Source organism: Pantherophis guttatus, chromosome 1 (genome assembly GCF_059756535.1).
Source record: "Pantherophis guttatus breed Tessera chromosome 1, ASM5975653v1, whole genome shotgun sequence".
NCBI lineage: Eukaryota > Metazoa > Chordata > Lepidosauria > Squamata > Colubridae > Pantherophis > Pantherophis guttatus.
In genome coordinates, this window is record NC_142063.1 from 346,608,672 (window position 1) to 346,628,211 (window position 19,540).

Here is a 19,540-nt window from a genome sequence, read left to right on the forward strand (position 1 = left end):
GAAGCAATTCACTTAACAATGGTGGCAAAAAAAGGTCGTAAAATGGGCAAAACCCCCCATAACAAATGTCTCACTTAGCAACGGAAATATTGGGCTCCATTGGGGTCGTTAAGTCGAGGATTACCTGTACAGTAGTGGCTGAAATTGTGGAAACCTTTTGGGAAAAGCGTATTTTCTAAAGGTAGCTAATAACTTTTTAGTGATAACTAATCACTTTTTTGGGGATTAGTACCGTAAAATTATATATCCATGGAAAGATAATTTAATCAAGAATGTAATGCAATAACATTTATTTATTTATTTATTTATTTATTTATTTATTTATTTAATCAATCAATCAATCATATTTGTATACCGCCCTACTCCCGGAGGACTCAGGGCGGTGAACAGCCAAGATAAAACTACAAAGAACATACAAAAGTTAAAAACTATTAAAAATAGATTAAATAATTTGGGCTCAAAAAACAAATTTAAGACATCCAATTTATCTAAAAACCTTTAAAACCCAATTTAAAAGGGAAAGTTAGGCCAGACCAGCCTGTTGGAATAAAAACGTTTTTAGGGCGCGGCGGAAGATGCGTAAGTCTTGGATCCTCCGTATCTCCTATGAAGGATTTGCTATTAGAATAGCAGTTACAGTAGAAAGAAGAAAAGTGAAACACGTAGAAAAAAACGAGATATGCAAAAATGATCCCCATGTCAGTTAATATTTAGTTGGGTAACTTTCAGCATGAATGATGGCCTTACAACGTCTTCCCATGGAGGGAACCAAGTCTTTGAGTTCTGCAGCTTTTCTAATGTGAAACCAAGATGGAATGATGGCTTCTATTAACTGGGTTTTATTGCTAGGTCGCTTCTGACTAAAAAGTTTCTTTAGTCGGCTCCCTAGATTTTCCATTGGGTTAAGAAGGTCTGGGCTCTTCCCAGGTTATTCCAGCAGTAGAATATCTTGAAACTCCAACAAAAAGCGGTGTTATTAACCATCAAACCTCAAAAACACACTTTTCCCAAAAGGTTTCCACAATGTTGGCCACGACTGTAACTCGCTGGCAATCCTGGGAAGCTTCGAAGCGGAAGGGAGGGATGGAAAACGGGAACGTGCCAGAGAAATCAATGGGGGGGAAAGAAAAAAAAAAAAAACCGCCGAAAGAAGGAAAAAACTCACCTTTTTAAGTGTTCTAGGAGGAAGAGGAAGGTGATGAGGTTGGGGTCTGGGAGGGAGCGTAGAAGATGCAGCATGCAGTTTTCCTTGGCCGAGGGGTCCGATAACGCTGGGGGAAAAAAAATAACAGGTGGAAATGAGAAAGGAAGTGGGTAGGTGATCCGGCAATTTAGTCCGCTGTACCACCAAGGCTCCCTAATTGCACTTTTTTGGCAAAAAAACAGCCCAGAGCAAACAACGGATTCACTTTACAACAGTGGCGGTCGTAAACCAGAGTTGTTAAACAAACCACAGTGTTTGTTTAACGATTGCTGCAGGATCGGTTATAAAAATGAGTTCAGTCACAATGATGACCCCGCTTTATAACCGTGAGAATTTATGACCATAATGAGCAAGCAAACACCATTATATGTCATAAATCAAGATATACTCTTAAGAAGCATAAACCTGACTAGCTGTAATTCTAGTTTGTTTGTTTGTTCTGTTTTAAGGATCTGTCAGGTTATCATAAATCTATACGATTTATATTGATATTGTTTCCCAACTGCTTATTTGTAGCCTATGACTATCATTAAGTGTTGTACCTTATGATTCTGGATGAACATATTTTTTCTTTTATGTACACTGAGAGCGTATGCACCAAAGACAAATTCCTTGTGTGTCCAATCACACTTGGCCAATAAAAAATTCTATTCTATTCTATTCTATTCTATTCTATTCTATTCTATTCTATTCTATTCTATTCTATTCTATTCTATTCTATTCTATTCTATTCTCTATTCTATTTTCTATTCTATTCTATTCTCTGCTGGAGCAAACCCACCAACTGGTTTATAGTAGTGTCCAAAATTGTGGAAACCTTTTGGGAAATGTGTATTTTCTAAAACTAGCTAATAACACCATTTTGGGGGGGGGGGAATAGTATCATAAAATTATATATCAACGGAAAGATAATTTAATCAAGAATGTAATGCAGTAACTTTTATGACGGGTTTGCTATGAGAATATGGATTATGGATAATAAGGATAATAAGAATATGGATAATAAGGATTTGCTATGAGTTACAGTATAAAGAAGGAAAGCGAAAGGTAGAAAAAATGAGATATGCAAAAATGATCCCCATGTCACTTAATCCATAATTGGGTAACCTTTAGCATGAATGACGGCCTTACAACATCTTCCCATGGAGGGAACCAAGTCTTTTAGCTCTGCAGCTGTTATCATGTGAAACCAAGATGGAATGATGGCTTCTATTAACTGGGTTTTATTGCTGGATCGCTTCTGACTAACCAGTTTCTTTAGTCGGCTCCCTAGATTTTCCATTGGGTTAAGAAGGTCTGGGCTCTTCCCAGGTTATTCCAGCAGTGGAATAGGATTATCTTGAAACTCCAAACAAAAAAAGTGGTGTTATTAGCCATCAAACCTCAAAAATACAACTTTTCCCAAAAGGTTTCTATAATTTTGGCCACACAACTGTAATTCTGGAAACCTTTTAAGGTTGCAGATTTGCTAAATCCCCCACCAGATGCTGGCTGGGAGGGAGGGAGGAAGGAGCAGAGCCAGCCAATCAGGAAGCGGGACGGCAAACCAGATGTCCACACTGCGGACAGATGTTGTTGATTTTAAAGCAAGCCAACCCAGTTTTGGAGTAAACAAGTGCAGCAGCAGGGAAGAAATCCCTTATTTTACAACGAGTCCTCGACGTACGACCGCAGGGGAGCCCAAAACTTTTCTGTTGCTAAGTGAGCGAGTTTTGACCCATTTTTGGGGTGTTTTAAATTCGTTTTTCGGGCCAATTATTTAATTGTGTTTTAATAGTTTTTTTAACATTTGTAATATATGTATTTTATTTGGCTGTTCACCGCCCTGAGTCCTTCGGAGTAGGGCGGTATACAAATTCAATAATAAATAAATAAATAAATAAATTTACGAAATTTTCTTGCCACAGTTGTTAAGTGAATCGCTATAGTTGTTAAGTGAGTCAAATGGCTGTTAAGTGAACCTGGCTTCCCTCATTGACTTTGCTTGTCGGAAGGTCGCAAAAGCGGGATCGCATGACCCCGGGGTGCTGCAACCGTCCTAAATACGAGTCAGTGGCTAAGAATCTGAATTTTGACTACGGGGATGCTGCAACGGTCGCTAAGTGTGAAAGCTGGCCATAAGTCGCTTTTTTCAGTGCCGTTGCGACTTCGAACGGTCACTAAACAAACTGTCGTAAGTCGAGGACTGCCTGTACTAATGCAAACTTTCTCAAAAATGAGATTGGCTATGCTTTGCTTTTGAGCAGGGATCTCCAAACTTGGCAACTTTAAGACTTGTGGATTTCAACTCCTAGAATTCCTCAGCCAGCAAAGCTGGCTGAGGAATTCTGGGAGTTGAAGTCCACAAGTCTTAAAGTTGCCAAGTTTGGAGACCCCTGGTTTAGAGTCTTGGGGCTGCAAATTGTGACACCGTCTAGCACCTACTCACCCCCAAAAATATAAGTGCGGGGAAGTCCTTACCGATGCCTTGCATAAAAGTTGGATAGAGCCGATCTGTCAGGAGGGGCTCCGGCAGTTCGCGGAAGTACAGCTTCAGGGTCCCCGCGATGGCGTTGATATCCATGTCGCTCAGCATCACCAGGATATCTTTGCTGTCTAGGGTTCAAATCAAGCCTGGGTTTGGAACAGCTGTCTCTCAAGGTTGGCAAATTCCACTCCCAGAATTCCCCAGCCAGCCATGCTTTAAGATGGGAGGACTTCCACTCCCAGAATTCCCCAGCCAGCCATGCTTTAAGAGGGGTGGACTTCCACTCCCAGAATCCCCCAGCCAGCCATGCTTTAAGATGGGTGGACTTCCACTCCCAGAATTCCCCAGGCAGCCATGCTTTAAGAGGGGTGGACTTCCACTCCCAGAATTCCCCAGCCAGCCATGCTTTAAGAGGGGAGGACTTCCACTCCCAGAATCCCCCAGCCAGCCTGCTTTAAGATGGGAGGACTTCAACTCCCAGAATCCCCCAGCCAGCAATGCTTTATGATTGGTGGACTTCCACTCCCAGAATTCCACACTTTTAGAGAGGGTCTATTTTAACTCCCAGAATTCCCCAACCTGACACCAAGCATCTAAAAGAAGCTGGCTGTGAGGAATTCTGGAAGTCCATGCATCTTAAAATTCCTACGGTTGAAAAAGACTGGTTTTAGGGGCAGCCTCCCTCAAAATTTCAGCCGCAAACAATCTGCGAGCTTCGAGAGCTGTTGGCCCAATATGAAGCCACCCACATGGAGCGTGCCATGCACCATCGTCTGCATACTTCCAAGATAGGAAGGAAGGAAGAGAAGGGAGGAAGAAAGGGAGCGAGGGAGGGAGGGAGGAAGGAAGAGAACGGAGGGAGGGAGGAAGAGAACAAAGGGAGGGAAGGAAGGAAGGAAAGGGAGGGAGGGAGAGAAGGAAGAGAACGGAAGAAAGAAGGAAGGAAGAGAACGGAGGAAGGAAGATAACAGAGGAAGAAAGGAAGAGAACGAAGGGAGGGAAGGAGGGAGGAAGGAAGGAAGGAAAGGGAGGGAGGAAGGGAAGGGAGAAAGAGAAGGGAGGAACGAAGGAAGGGAGGAAGGAGAGGGAAGGAGGAAGAGAAGGAAGGAACGGAGGGAGGAAAGCAGGGAGGAAGGAAGGAAGGAAAGGGAAGGAGGAAGGGAAAGGAGGAAGAGAAGGGAGGAACGAAGGAAGGGAGGAAGGAGGAAGGAAGGAAGGGAGGGAGGAAGGGAAGGGAAGGGAGGAAGAGAAGGGAGGAACGAAGGAAGGGAGGAAGGAGAGTGAGGGAGGGAGGAAGAAAAGGAAGGAACAGAGGGAGGGAAGGAGGGAGGAAGGAAGGAAAGGGAGGGAGGGAGGAAGGAAGGAAGAGAAGGAAGGAACGGAGGGAGGGAAGGAGGGAGGGAGGAAGGAAGGAAGAAAGAAGGAAGGAATAGAAGGGAGAGTGGGAGGGAGGGAAACTCACTGGAATCAAAGGCAGCTTTCAAGGCCTGGATGTCGGTGGCCACCCCTGAGATCCGGTAGATGCCGACTTCGTCAATGCCCCGTTTCTCTACCTCCTCCACACACTGGCGCACGACGTACGGGATCTTGGATCGCTCACGCCTACGGGGGGCAAAAAGAGCATGGCGGATCAGAGAGACCCAGGAATTCTGCAGAAGAGCCCCAGCAACTTTGAGCTATGTGGACTTCAATTCCCAGAATTCCCCAGCTTTATTATTTTTAGAAATAATTCACCTCCTTCCTCCTAAAACAACAACAACCCTGTAAGGTGGGTTGGGCTGAGAGAGGGACCCGCCCAAAGTCACCTAATTGGCTTTCATGCCTAAGGCGGGACTAGAACTCACCCTCTCCTGCTGATTGGCCCAAAGTTACCTAATTGGCTTTCATGCCTAAGGCGGGACTAGAACTCACTCTCTCCTGCTGATTGGCCCAAAGTTACCTAATTGGCTTTCATGCCTAAGGCGGGACTAGAACTCACCCTCTCCTGCTGATTGGCCCAAAGTTACCTAATTGGCTTTCATGCCTAAGGCGGGACTAGAACTCACCCTCTCCTGCTGATTGGCCCAAAGTTACCTAATTGGCTTTCATGCCTAAGGCGGGATTAGAATTCACCCTCTCCTGCTGATTGGCCCAAAGTCACCCAGCTGGCTTTCATGCCTAAGGCGGGACTAGAACTCACCGTCTCCTGATGATTGGCCCAAAATTACCTAATTGGCTTTGATGCCTAAGGCGGGACTAGAACTCATCCTCTCCTGCTGATTGGCCCAAAATTACCTAATTGGCTTTGATGCCTAAGGTGGGACTAGAACTCACCGTCTCCTAGTTTGTAGCCTGGTGCCTGAACCACTGGATCAAACTGGCTCTTCGTATATATTCCCCAAATATATTGTTGCTCTGTTGCACCTCCCTACATACACACCCACCCACTCCTTTTCCTTGCTCAGCGTCTTAAGCCCCCAGCCCAACCTACTTAGTGACCACGCTGATTTTGACTCCAAAGACCCCGGTCTGCTTTTTCGAGGGGGTCCTCTTGAGGCTCATATCCCGGCTGGTGAATTTCATGGAAAATTCTACTTTCACCTGGGGAAAAAAAAACAGACCAATCAGGAAAATCAGAGACTGCAAAAATATTAAGCAAAAAACAAAGCATTCCTGGTTATTGGTGGGTCCTCGACTTACGACCGCAGTCGGAACTGGGATTTCCGTTGCTAAGAACGGCGGTTGCTCGTCGAGTCATGTATGATTTCACAGGTAGTCCTCTACTTACAACAGCTCATTTAGTGACTGTTCAAAGTTACTAGAAAAAGTGACTTAGGACCGTTTTTCACACTTACGACCATTGCAGCCTCCCTGTGGTCACGTGATCCCTTTGGCGACCTTCTGACAAGCAAAGTCAGTTGGGGAATCCAGATCCACAACTGCAGTGATTCACTTAACAACAGTGGCAAGAAAGGTTGTAAAATGGGATAAAACTCACTTAACCAATGTCTCACTTAACAACAGAAATCTTGGGCTCCATTGTGGTCGTAAGTCAAGAACTACGTGTACAACCTTTTTTTTGACACAGTTGTTAAGCGAATCACACTAAGCAGATCCAGAACCAGGATGCATTGATTATACAGGCAGTCCTTGACTTAGGACCACAGTTGAGTCAAAAATTTCTGTTGCTAAGCGAGACAGTTGCTAAGTGAGTTTTGCTCCATTTTCCGTCCTTTTTTGCCACCGTTGTTAAGTGAATCACTGCAGTTGCTAAAGTAGTAACATGGATGTTAAGTGAATCGGGCTTCCCCATCGACTTGGCTTGTCAGACGGTCACAAAAGGAGATCACATGACCCTGGGGGACACCGCGACCGTCATAAATAGGAGTCCGTTGCCAAGCGTCCAAATTCTGATTACGTAGCTGTGACGGACATAAGTGTGAGGACTGGTCAGAAGTCCCTTTTTCAGTGCCATTATAAGTTTAAACTGTCACTAAATGAGTGGTTGTGACTGTTGAAAGTTACAATGGCACTGAAAACAGGAACTTATGACCAGTCCTCACACTTATGTCCGTCACAGGAGCTCCATATCATGTAATCAGAATTTGCACACTTTCAAGATTGGAAGCAAAGAAGGAAGGAAGGAAGGAAGGAAAAAGAAAGAAAGGACGGAGGAAAGAAGGAGGAAGGGAACAAAGGAAGGAAGGAAGGAGAAAGAAAGGACAGAAGAAGGAAGGAGGGAGGGAAGGAAGGAAGGAAAAAGAGGAGGGAAGAAAGGAGGGAGGAATGAGGGAGGGAAGGAAGGAAGGAAAGAAGGAATGAAGGAGGGAGGGAAGGAAGGAGAAAGAGGAGGGAGGGAAGGAAGGAAGGAAAGAAGGAGAAAGAGAGGAGGGAGGAAAGGAAGGAAAGAAGGAAGGAAGGAGAAAGAAAGGAGGGAGGGATGAAGGAGGGAGGGAAGGAGGGAAGGAGAAAGAGAGGAGGGAGGAAAGAAGGAGGGTGGGAGGGAAGGAAGGAAGGAAAGAAGGAAGGAAGGAGAAAGAAAGGAGGGAGGAATGAAGGAGGGAGGGAAGGAAGGAAGGAGAAAGAGGAGGGAGGAAAGGAAGGAGAAAGAGAGGAGGGAGGAAAGAAAGAGGGAGGGAAGGAAGGAAGGAAGGAGAAAGAAAGGAGGGAAGAATGTAGGAGGGAGGGAAGGAAGGAAGGAAAGAAGGAAGGAAGGAGAAAGAGAGGAGGGGGGAAAGAAGGAGGGAGGGAGGGAAGGAAGGAAGGAAAATTCTGATTACATGATATGGGGCTCCATATCATACCCAGAGGAAGGGGGAGGCTCTCCCGGAAGCGATGGGGAAAACCGAAATGGGGTGACCAGCACCCCATCTTACTGACTTACTCCGTTCATCTCGATCACATCCACCTGCCAGTTCTTGGTCTGCACCGTCTGGGGGTCCAGCTGCGAAGATAGAAAGAAAAAAAAAATACGAGAAAAATTAGACCCCCCTGTTGCTCACTCTCGTTTTTGGCCGCTTTGCAAATAAAAGACCAAAAAAAAAAAAAAATTGCCAGGAGAAGGAGCGTAAAAGCTTTAAAATGCTTTTGAAAACAAAATCAACAGCCTAACTAAAATTTCTGCAGGAGTTAATAAATTACCCGGGGTGTAAATAAGAGGGTGTTACTCAGGGGTGAAATCCAGCAGGTTCTGACGAACTGGTAGCGGAAATTTTGAATAGTTCGGAGAACCGGCAAATGCCACCTCTGGCTAACCCCCGAGTGGGGTGGGAATGGAGATTTTGCAATAACCTTCTCCCAGGAGTGGGGAGGGAATGGGGATTTTGTAGTATCCTTCCCCTGGAGTGGGGTGGGAATGGAGATTTTGCAGTATCCTTCCCCTGGAGTGGGGTGGGAATGGGGATTTTGTAGTATCCTTCCCCTGGAGTGGGGTGGGAATGGAAATTTTGCAATATCCTTTCCCTGGAGTGGGGTGAGAATGGAGATTTTACAGTATCCTTCCCCTGGAGTGGGGTGAGAATGGAGATTTTGCAATATCCTTCCCCTGGAGTGGGGTGGGAATGGGAATTTTGCAGTATCCTTCCTCTGGAGTGGGATGGGAATGGAGATTTTGCAGTATCCTTCCCCTGGAGTGGGGTGGGAATGGGAATTTTGCAATATCCATCCCCTGCCATACCCACCAACCCACGATGCCCACCAAGCCACACCCTCAGAACTGGTAGTAAAAAAATTTGGATTTCACCACTGGTGTTACTGATATGTGTTTAGGTAGATATATACTTTCCCTTGAGAGCAGGTCCCAGAATTTCATTTTTAATAAGGGCCGGTGTGCTTGCAGTAAAAAAAAATGACAATAAAGTTATCTGATCTGATCTGATTTTATCTTATCCTATCATCTTATCTTATACCCTATCCTGTCCTGTCCTGTCCTCTTATCTTATCTTATTATACTTCAGTTACAATTTAGATTATTCGAAAACAATATTCATGTGATAATTCATGGTAGGACAGTTTCCCCGAACTCGAAATATATGATCATGACTGAAGTGGCTTTTTATAAATGCAAATTCTGAAGCTTGTAAGTGCCTGGGCTTATATAGTGCAGCTCACTTAACAACTGCGGTGATTTAACAACCGTGGCAAGAGAGGTCGTAAAACAGGACAAAGCTCACTTAACAACTGTCTCGCTTAACAAGGCAAATTTGGGGCTCAATCGTGGCCATAAGTCAAAGGCTACCTGTATTGGACTTACGACCACAATCGAGGCCAAAATTTCTGTTGCTAAGCAGGACAGTTGTAAAGTGAGCTTTGTCCTGTTTTATGACCTTTCTCGCCACCGTTGTTCAGGGAATCGCTGCAGTTATTAAGTGAGTCGCACAGTTGTTGAGTGAATCTGGCTTCCCCACTGACTTTGCTCGACCCCGCGACCGTCATAAATACGAGCCAAATCGCCAAGCCTCTGAATTCTGATCCTGGGGAACGAGGCGACGGTCGTTAAGTGTGAAAAACATCCGTAAGTCACTTCTTTCAGTCCCGTCGTAACTTCGAACACGTCAGTAAACGAACGGTGGTTAACTCGAGGACTTCCTATATTTACAACCAAAGGCATTTTGCAGGACTAAAGTGCCCCCCCGCCTCCACCCCTGCAGTGTAGACTAAGGAAAGAGGGATCTGGGTTTAAGGAGCTGCAGATGGCTGCAAAATCCCTTTTTCCTGTACAAAGAAAAGAAAACAGAACCCAACAATTTGGACGATTCCCTTCGGGCCAAGTACGAATTCCGAGGAAGGCTGCAAACATACAACTGAGGCCTATTTTATTTATTTTATTTATATTATTTTATTTTGGCCACTGCTGGAAACACCTGGATGGACGGGGAACATGTTGTGTTTACAACAGAAGGAAAAAATAGAATTGCTATTAATAAATATGCAGGAATTTTGCTGGCTAATAGCTAGAAATTCAGAGTTTAGGGCTGGTTTCCTTCTTTCTCTCCCCCTCCTCATCCCCAAACTGCCCCACGGCGAAGCCCCAAGCCCCAAACCACCCCCACATTTGTTCCCTGGCCTCCCTAACACAATTGTTTTCATTGCCACACACGCCTGCGTCTCACACCATGAGATGATAAATCCATAAATACAGCTAGTTTCAGACTTACGACCACAATTGATTGATCTAAATTCCGTCGCTAAGCAAGACATCGGTTCAGCGAGTTTCGACCCCTTTTTTTACGACCTGGCTTGCCACGGTTGCTAAGCGAATCGCTTCGCACTTGTTAAGTCACTAACACTGTTATTAAGTGAATCTGACGTCCCCATTGACTGTCCGCTCACCAAAAGGTCGCAAATGGGGATCGAATGACCCCGGGGACACGGCGAACGTCATAAATAGGAGTCAGCTCAAGGCGCCAAGCGTCTGAATTTTGATCGCGGGGAGTCTGCGACGGTCGTTAAGTGAGAAAAATGGCCGTCAATCGGAGTTTTTTTCAGCGCCGGTCACTAAATGAACTGTTGTAAGTCGAGGACTGCCTAAATTCAAGCTGCAGACACCCCACCTCCCATTCTTTTCAGCCTAGAGCTGAGCTCTTCCTTGGTTCTCCAAGCTGGCGCCCCAAAGATATTCTGCGTTCTTAAGGATGGCGGAAGAAAAACCGTCAAAAGAACTTCAAGAAAGTTTGGTTCTCATGCTTGGAGATATTTCTGGAGAAAGCTCCGAAAATAAACCCCGAAAGGCCACGACGTCCACACGGCCCCGAGGACGGCTGACGGTCCCCCTGGGAACACTGGCCAGGCTGTTTCTGGAAAGCTCCTCGGGGCCTTGCTTTGAAGGAGGACCAGCTCAACATTTTGGGTTGACCCTGAAGGACGAAGAGATCCGGCAGGAGACAGAATACAGAATTAACAGAGTTGGAAGGGACCTTGGAGGTCTTCTAGTCCAACCCCCTGCTCAGGCAGGAGACCCAATACCATTTCAGACAGGTGGCTGTCCAATCTCTTCTTCAAAACCTCCAGTGATCGAGCACCCACAACTTCTGGTGGCAAGCTGTTCCACTGGTTAATTGTCCTCACTTTTAGGAAGTTTCTCCTTAATTCCAGGTTGCTTCTCTCCTTGGTTAGTTTCAATCAGTTGCTTCTTCTTCAGGTGCTTTGGAGAAAAGGCATAGGAATAGGGGGAGGGAGAAGAGGGGAGAAGAGAAATAAAGAGGAGGAGAGGAGAGGAGAGGAGAGGAGAGGAGAGGAGAGGAAAGGAAAGGAAAGGAAAGGAAAGGAAAGGAAAGGAAAGGAAAGGAGGCAGAAGGGAAGGAAAGGAAAGGAAAGGAAAGGAAAGGAAAGGAGACAAGATGAAGGGAAGGAGAAGGGAAGGGAAAGGAGAAGAGAGGAGAAAGGGAAGGGAAGGGAAGGAAAGGGAAGGAAAGGAAAGGAAAGGAAAGGAAAGGAAAGGAAAAGAAAGGGAAAGGAAAGGAAAGGAAAGGAAAGGAAAGGAAAGGAAACAAAATGAGGGGAAGGAGAAGGGAAGGGGAAGGAAAGGAGAGGAGAGAGGAAAGGGAAGGGAAGGGAAGGGAAGGAAAGGAAAGGAAAGGAAAGGAGGCAGAAGGGAAGGGAAGGGAAGGGAAGGGAAGGGAAGGGAAGGGAAGGGAAGGGAAGGAAAGGAAAGGAAAGGAAAGGAAAGGAGGCAGAAGGGAAGGGAAGGGAAGGGAAGGAAAGGAAAGGAGGCAGAAGGGAAGGGAAGGGAAGGAAAGGAAAGGAAAGGAAAGGAAAAGAAAGGGAAAGGAAAGGAAAGGAAAGGAAACAAAATGAGGGGAAGGAGAAGGGAAGGGAAAGGAAAGGAGAGGAGAGGAGAGAGGAAAGGGAAGGGAAGGGAAGGGAAGGAAAGGAAAGGAAAGGAAAAGAAAGGGAAAGGAAAGGAAAGGAAAGGAAACAAAATGAGGGGAAGGAGAAGGGAAGGGAAAGGAAAGGAGAGGAGAGGAGAGAGGAAAGGGAAGGGAAGGGAAGGGAAGGAAAGGAAAGGAAAGGAAAGGAAAGGAAAGGAAACAAGATGAGGGGAAGGAGAAGGGAAGGGAAAGGAGAGGAGAGGAGAGAGGAAAGGAAAGGAAAGGAAAGGAAAGGAAAGGAAAGGAGGCAGAAGGGAAAGGAGAGGAGAGAAGAAAGGGAAGGGAAGGGAAGAGGAGAGGAGAGGAAAGGAAAGGAGAGGAAAAGAGAGGAGAAGGGAAGGGAAGGGAAGGGAACGGAAGGAGACAAGACGAGGGGAAAAAGAAGGGAAGGGAAGAGGAGAGGAGAGAAGGGACCTTGGAGGTCTTCTAGTCCAACCCCCTGCTCAGACAGGAAACCCTGGCCTATACCACTTCAGACAAAGTGACTGTCCAAGGACAACGTCTACAGTGATTTGATTGAAGCCGTTCTTGGACTTTCCCATCCAAGCCCAACTCTACACAGACCGAATCTGACGCAAAGTCGTTCTATCTGCTTGCCTCCAAAGGCTTTGGACTACAGCTCCCATTGACCCCGCCCAGCCGGCGTGAACAGGGATGATAGGTGCTGTAGTCCCCCCCCCTCCCGAGACGATCACACGTTCCCAACGGGGAGCCCCTTCCTTGTTTAACGAAAGCCCAAATCAAATTGGATTATTGCTTAACGCATTGTAAGCCGCCCTGAGTCTCCGGAGAAGGGCGGCATATAAATTAAAAAAAATTTTTTTTAAAAAAAGGCTCTTAATTCGGATCATGTGACCACAGGAGAGGCGGCAATGGGTTCTAAGTGTGAAAAATGGTCCTGAGTCACTTTTTTCAGTGCCGTTGTAACTTTGAACCGTCATTAAGCGAACTGTCGTAAATGGAGGACTACCTATATTTTCTTTTCCCCATTAGCCCTTTAGGATAAGCGGGTCCATCATTTGGGTTGGATTTGACCATTAATGCAAAAAATCTCTGAAATTCAAGTGCAGCTTCAAACTGTCTGTCTCTCTCTCTTTCTCTTTCTCTCTTTCTGTCTCTCTCAATCTCTCTTTCTCTCTTTTTCTCTCTCAGTCTCTCTCTTTCAGTGTCTCACTGTCTGTCTTTCTCGTTCTCTCTCTCTCTCTGTGTGTGTCTCTTTCTGTCTCTCTCACTCTCTTTCTCTTTCTCAATCTCTCTCTCTTTTTCTCTCCCAGTCTCTCTTTCTGTCTCTGTCTCGCTGTCTGTCTCTCTCAATCTCTTTTTCTCTTTTTCTCTTTCAATCTCTCTCTGTCTCTGACTCGCTGTCTGTCTTTCTCAATCTCTCTCTCTCTCTCTGTCTTTCTCTTTCTCTCTCTTTTAATCTCTCTTTCTGTCTCTATCTCGCTGTCTGTCTTTCTCAATCTCTCTCTGTGTGTCTCTCTCTTTCTGTCTCTCTCTCTCTCTTTCTCTCTGTCTCTCTCACTCTCTTTCTGTCTCTCAATCCCTCTTTCTCTCTTTTTCTCTCTCAATCTCTCTTTCTGTCTCTCTCGCTGTCTGTCTTTCTCAATTTCTCTCTGTGTCTCTCTCTTTCTCTCTCTCAATCTCTCTTTCTGTCTCTCGCTGTCTGTCTTTCTCTCTCTCTCTCTCTGTCTCTCTCTTTCTCTCAATCTCTCTCTTTTTCTCTCTCAATCTCTCTTTCTGTCTGTCTCACTGTCTGTCTTTCTCAATTTCTCTCTCTGTGTGTCTCTTTCTCTCTCTCAATCTCTCTTTTTCTGTCTCTATCTCGCTGTCTGTCTTTCTCAATCTCTCTCTCTGTCTCTCCCTTTCTGTCTCTCTCACTCTCTCTTTCTCTCTTTCTGTCTCTCTCAATCTCTCTCTTTCTGTCTCTGTCTCTCTTTCTCTCTGTGTGTGTCTCTCTCTTTCTGTCTCTCTCAATATCTCTCGTTCTCTCTTTCAATCTCTCTCTTTCTGTCTCTCTCAATATCTCTCGTTCTCTCTTTCAATCTCCCTCTTTCTGTCTCGCTGTCTGTCTGTCTCTCTCAATCTCTCTTTCTCTCTTTGTCTCTCTCTCTTTCTGTCTCTCTGTGTTTTTCTCTCTCTCTGTCTCTGTCTCCCTCTCAATCTCTCTCTCTCTCTCACACACACACACACATACACACACACAGAGATGTGTCCTCCTCTGCCCCCCCCCAGATTATAGCTGCATTTGAAGCACCAAAATAAGCAGGGGGAGGAAGGGGGGATTTAACCCAAATTGTCCAGACGGCAGAATCGTCTTCCTACTGCACAGCTGGTGCGATACAACACTCTGGATTATGTGCGTTTAGGAGTGCGCAACGCAGCTGTTGCCTTTTTGTCTCTGCAACAAACAATGGATTATTTCTTTTTTTTTGGAGGGGCGGTTGCACCACGGCCCCTGCACCCCCAGGCTGGCTGCCCCCCCTTTCCTTTCCAGCCACCACAAAGCCCATGTGCAGCTTCCCTCCCCCCCCCTTTTTTTTTCCTTAAAAAAAATCTCCCACGAGAGAACAGGGCTCTGAGGAAGATAACCATGATTAAAACCAGGTTTAGAGTGGGGTTTAGGCCCACATCCTGGCTTGTGGGGCCACCCGCCTCTTCCCCAGCTTGTAAAGCATGGGGAGGGGCTCTGAGGAGGAGGGGCGAGGGAGGAATCTCCCTCCCCCCCACTCAAAAGGAAGGAAGAGGTTTGGCCACTACCAAGCCCATGTGCCCCGACGGAGCGTTTTACAACCTTTTAAAACTTTCCTTCCCACCTTTGTTAAGCGAACCACTGAGGGTCGTTAAGTGAATCCCTGCAATTGTTAAATTAGTAACACGGTCATTAAACGAATCCGGCTTCCCCGTTGACTTTGCTTCTCAGAAGGTCGCAAAAGTGGGATCACGTGGCGCCCCCCCCCGGGAGACGCTGCGACCGTCATAAATGTGAGTCGGTTGCCAAGCGTCTGAATGTGGATCATGTGACTGGGGAGGGGGAGGAAGAAATGCTGCAAGGGTCGTAAGTGTGAAAAACCGTCGTAAGTCGCTTTTTCCCCGCGCCGTTGTAACTTCGAACGGTCGCTAAATGAACTTTTGTAAGTCTGCTGTAGCCCAAGGTAGTCCTCGGCTTACGACCATCCATTTAATGACCGTTCGAGGCGACCGCAAGAAAGCAACCGATGAACCGGTCCTCGCACCTACAACCATTAAGCGTCCCTGCAGTCACACACAATCGCGATCTGGACACTCGGCAACCGACTCACATTTACGACGACTGCCACACCCGGGGGGGGGCGGTGTGTGTCGCATGATCGCCCCTTTCCAAGTCTTCCTAACCGGCTTCCGACAAGGGGCGGGGGGAAGAGCCAGATTCGCTTAGCGACCGTTTGGTTCACTTAACAACGGCCCAAAATAAAATGTCAAAACTCAGGCGCCACACTCTTAAGCGCCGCGTTGATTAACGACCGTGGAGGTGCCGGTTCCAACTGTGGTCATAAGTCAAGGACTATTGGTACCGACTAACCCGATGCGGAGAGCGAGAGGTGTCAGCTTGGCACAGGGATGGCGAACCTTTTTGCCATCGCGTGCCAAAAGTGGGGAGAGCACGGGGGGTCGCGTGCGTGTAACTCCCCTGCTTTTGGCATGCGATGGCACGGTGGGCCCAGTAGGTCCGTTTTTCGCTCTCCCCAGGCTCCAGAGCCTTTCTAGGAGCCTGGGGAGGGTGAAAAAAACCTCCCCCCCCGGACGGGCTGTTTCTGGCCTCTGGAGGGCCTCTGGGGGTTGGGGAAGGCTGTTTTCACCCTCCCCAGGCTCCCAGAAAGGCTCTGGAGCCTGGGGAGAGCAAAAAATGGGCCTCCCCCCCCCGAGGCCCTCCGGAGGCCCGAAACAACCAGCTTCCTGACTTTCGGTGGGCCCAGAAGGCCCAAAACTCAGCTGGCTGGCGTGCACATGTGTGATGGAGCAGACGTCGCGTGCTCACTGATATGGCTCCGTGTGTCACCTGTGGCACGCGTGCCAAAGGTTCGCCCTCATGGGCCTAGCACATCTGGAGGCCAGACAGCAGGAAGGCTGTCCCGGATTCTTGTCAAACCTGCCTTCGGCACATGCTCAGAGGCTCCCCAGAGGCCGGGAAAAACTCTCCCAGCTGCTCTTCTCTTTGCATCTCGATGTGGTTTGGCGCCAACATCTCTAGACACAACATGGACCCACAACAGCTGAGGACAAAGCACCCACAACTTCCTGCGTTCCTGCAAACCCCGAAACCTGGTTGCGGGTTAACCACGGTTAGTTTGGTGCAGGAAAGTATTTTGCACATTCTCAAAAGCCGTCCCCACACAAGCCATTTGCACAACTCCCCCCCCAAAAAAACCAGACTCCAATTTCCTAAGCGATTGTGGTCCTAATTTTGCACGCTTGCAGTCAATGTTACCCTTTCGAAACATAAAACGTAATATTTTTTAATCAGAATCGTTGCATCATTTCGAATCGTTAAGCCGCCCGGAATCGTTGAAATGAGACGGGCGGCTGTGGAAAAAGGAAAAAATCAGAAATTTTAACAACCTTGTAGAAATTGATAAATTGTGTGCCTGCTTTGCGGGAGGCACAATTATTAATTTTGAAATATTTTTTTATCCGTATTCAACTAGAGCAGGCAATTGTATATGTATATAGAATTTAGAATAACAGAGCTCGAAGGGACCTTGGAGGTCTTCTAGTCCAACCCCCTGCTTAGGCAGGAAGGAAAAAACCCTACACCACTTCAGACAAATGGTTACCCAACATCTTCTTAAAAACCTCCCACGTTGGAGCATTCGCAACTTCCGGAGGCAAGTAGTTCCACGGATGAATTGATATGTTTTTCTTTTTATGTATATTTTTTCCCTCTGTGTCGTCTTACCTAGTTTTCTATTTACTTTTTTTTTTTTTTTGAGTTTGTATTTTAATGTTTTAAATAAAAATAAAAGACTCGGGGAGGTGGGGAGAAAAGAAAGAAAATAAAAAGAAATAAAAGAAATTGCCACCATGGATCCCGAAAACAGAGAACATCTGGCGCTCGGTCCTAGATGCTCCAAACATCTGGGCTCTTGACGTAGAAAAACAGATGTTCCTTCTACCAACCTCCCAAGCTTGATCTGTTCCTTTCTGGGATTCTTAGAAGTCATCCTGGCTTAACCTTCAGGAACATTTTTTTAAGCTGCTGGGGTTATAAAACCTTAACAAAATCCACAACGGACTGAGAATCAGCGTCGCCCACGAGATGATAGTTGACGGATGAGCTGAAACTAAATTAATCCAGTAAAAAGAGCAAACGGGGAACATCTTTTGACTCAAGCGTCCTCAACAAGCTACCTGGACCTAATCCACATATCAAAGGATAAGGTCTGTAAACACAGAGTTAATTCAATCAGGTCTCCCGCGGAACTGCGTGTTCACAAAGATAAACATCATAGACGAGCTGACACTAGATTAATCAAATAAAAAGAGCAAACGGGGAAAATCTTTAGAATAGAATAGAATAGAATAGAATAGAATAGAATAGAGTAGAGTAGAGTAGAGTAGAGTAGAGTAGAGTAGAGTAGAGTAGAGTAGAGTAGAGTAGAGTAGAGTAGAGTAGAATAGAATGGAATGGAATGGAATGGAATGGAGAATAGAATGGGACGGGACGGGACGGGACGGGACGGGACGGGACGGGACGGGACGGAACGGAACAGAACAGAACAGAACAGAACAGAACAGAATAACAGAGTTGGAAGGGACCTTGGAGGTCTTCTAGTCCAACCCCCTGTTTAGGCAGGAAACCCTACACCACTTCAGACAAACGGTTATCCAATCTCTTCTTAAAAATTCCAGTGTTGGAGCATTTAAAACTTATGGAGGCAAATTGTTCCACTGATTAATTGTTCTCACTGTCAGGAAATTTCTCCTTAGTTTGTTTCAAACTTTCTGAAACCCCCAAACAAGTTACCCAGGCCTAATCCACATATCAAAGGATAAGGTCTGTCAACACAAACGGAGTTCATTCAATTAGGTCTCCCGCAGAACTGCATGTTTGCAAGAATAAACGCCATAGGTGACCTACACACACACACACACAAACCCCTCAAATGTCACCCTAGAATCAGCCCGTAGACCCTTCCCCAAACTCCCCTATTTAACTACGTCGCTGTGCCCCATTTCTCTGCAGCTGCCCCTCCTCGCCTTTAGCAACGAATATTTCTTTCTTTCTTTTTTTTCCTTACGACTGTCTGGATCTCATTTTTTATTTCTTCTTGCGCAACCCGAGTCGGAACCCCAAATTATTCTTCGGACACCCTAAAAATCGACCGTCTCCCTTCCAGGCAGGGATCTCGGCCAGCAAGTGCCAAGTGCAGCTGGCACGAAAATGGGTGAACTTTCAAAGTGCCATCCGGTTGGCACAGGTGCAGATCCCGGGGGCTGTTTTCGAGGTTCGGACACCCACCCTAAATTCTACGGCCAGGAGGCGTCTGTCGAACCCTACGGTCCCCGAGGAGATCTGTGGCACCTGGTGGATCTCCCCCCCCCCCAAAGAACTGTTATGGGTTTCCTTTCCCAGATGGCGAACGAAAGAATGGCAATGGGATCTATCGGATCGGTGCATCCGGGGAGGATTGTTTGCAGAGAAAATTTGGCTTTTTGTCTGCAAACAGCTGAGAGCCAAGGATCCCCCCCCCCCTCTCTCTCTCTCTCTCTCTGTGTGTGTGTGTGTGTGTGTGTGTGTGTGTGTGTGTGTGTGTGTATGTAAAGTCATTGATTGATCTAGGCTTCCTGCAAAACAAAACAAAACGAAATCCCTGTTTTTCTCCCAAAGGGGACTGTTTTCTTTCTGCAAAAACAGAACTTCAAACTCATCGGGAAGAACAGAGGGTCCTTTAACCGGGGGTGGGGGGGCGCGGAGGGGAGGGGGGCTTGGATTAGAATATGAGACACTTTTCGGCGCAGGTGGTCCTTGACTTGCCACCATTCGTTTAGTGACCGTTTAAAGTTTCTGTCCTGTCCTATCATATTTAATTCCAATTTCTCTCCTCTCCTCTTTTTTATTCCAATTTCTATTCTATTCTATTCTATTCTATTCTATTCTATTCTATTCTATTCTATTCTATTCTATTCTATTCCTTATTCTATTCTATTCTAATTATTCTCTTCTCTTCCATATTGTATTATTCTATTCTATTCTATTCTATTCTATTCTATTCTATTCTATTCTATTCCTTATTCTATTCTATTCTAATTATTCTCTTCTCTTCCATATTGTATTATTCTATTCTATTCTATTCTATTCTATTCTATTCTATTCTATTCTATTCCTTATTCTATTCTATTCTAATTATTCTCTTCTCTTCCATATTGTATTATTCTATTCTATTCTATTCTATTCTATTCTATTCTATTCTATTCTATTCCTTATTCTATTCTATTCTAATTATTCTCTTCTCTTCCATATTGTATTATTCTATTCTATTCTAT

At 45.9% G+C, this 19,540-nt stretch overlaps 1 protein-coding gene across 5 annotated transcripts in view; it reads right to left on the minus strand.

Annotated features, from left to right (window-relative positions):
• The window catches only part of ABR (ABR activator of RhoGEF and GTPase), a 163,027-nt gene that overhangs the window by 11,209 nt on the left and 132,278 nt on the right, over window positions 1-19,540 (minus strand). For all 5 annotated transcript variants that reach the window (XM_087890308.1, XM_087890310.1, XM_087890303.1 and 2 more), the window contains 5 exons: window positions 8,035-8,094; window positions 6,142-6,251; window positions 5,134-5,273; window positions 3,665-3,799; window positions 1,166-1,271 (listed from right to left, as the gene is read on the minus strand). In XM_087890308.1, coding sequence (XP_087746434.1) covers window positions 1,166-1,271; window positions 3,665-3,799; window positions 5,134-5,273; window positions 6,142-6,251; window positions 8,035-8,094 — 551 coding nt within the window. The remainder of the gene's footprint in view (window positions 1-1,165; window positions 1,272-3,664; window positions 3,800-5,133; window positions 5,274-6,141; window positions 6,252-8,034; window positions 8,095-19,540) is intronic.